This window comes from Penaeus monodon, chromosome 34 (genome assembly GCF_015228065.2).
Source record: "Penaeus monodon isolate SGIC_2016 chromosome 34, NSTDA_Pmon_1, whole genome shotgun sequence".
NCBI classification, from domain to species: Eukaryota; Metazoa; Arthropoda; class Malacostraca; order Decapoda; family Penaeidae; genus Penaeus; species Penaeus monodon.
Window position 1 is genome coordinate 2696344 of NC_051419.1, and position 226 is coordinate 2696569.

The 226-nt window shown below is 52.2% G+C and overlaps 1 protein-coding gene across 1 annotated transcript in view; it reads left to right on the forward strand.

Annotated features, from left to right (window-relative positions):
• The window catches only part of LOC119594523 (mitogen-activated protein kinase kinase kinase 13-B-like), a gene marked incomplete in the record, with an annotated part of 92580 nt that overhangs the window by 83954 nt on the left and 8400 nt on the right, over positions 1-226 (forward strand). Inside the window, 1 exon segment of the mRNA XM_037943557.1 lies at positions 3-194. Within this exon segment, the coding sequence (XP_037799485.1) occupies positions 3-194 (192 nt within the window).

The following is a 226-nucleotide window of genomic DNA, read 5'->3' on the forward strand; positions in this document are numbered from 1 at the left end:
AGTGGTGTGTGCACAGCGGCACCCTGTTACTGCATTGTGATGGAATATTGTCCTTACGGTGCCTTATACAACCTCCTGAAGGACGGTCGCGACATCCCCCCGGATAAGGTCGCGAGCTGGGCCAAGGAGATCGCCTCGGGAATGAACTACCTGCACCAGCACAAGATCATTCACAGGGATCTCAAAAGCCCCAAGTACGTGCTTTTCTTTATTGGTGGAGGAATTA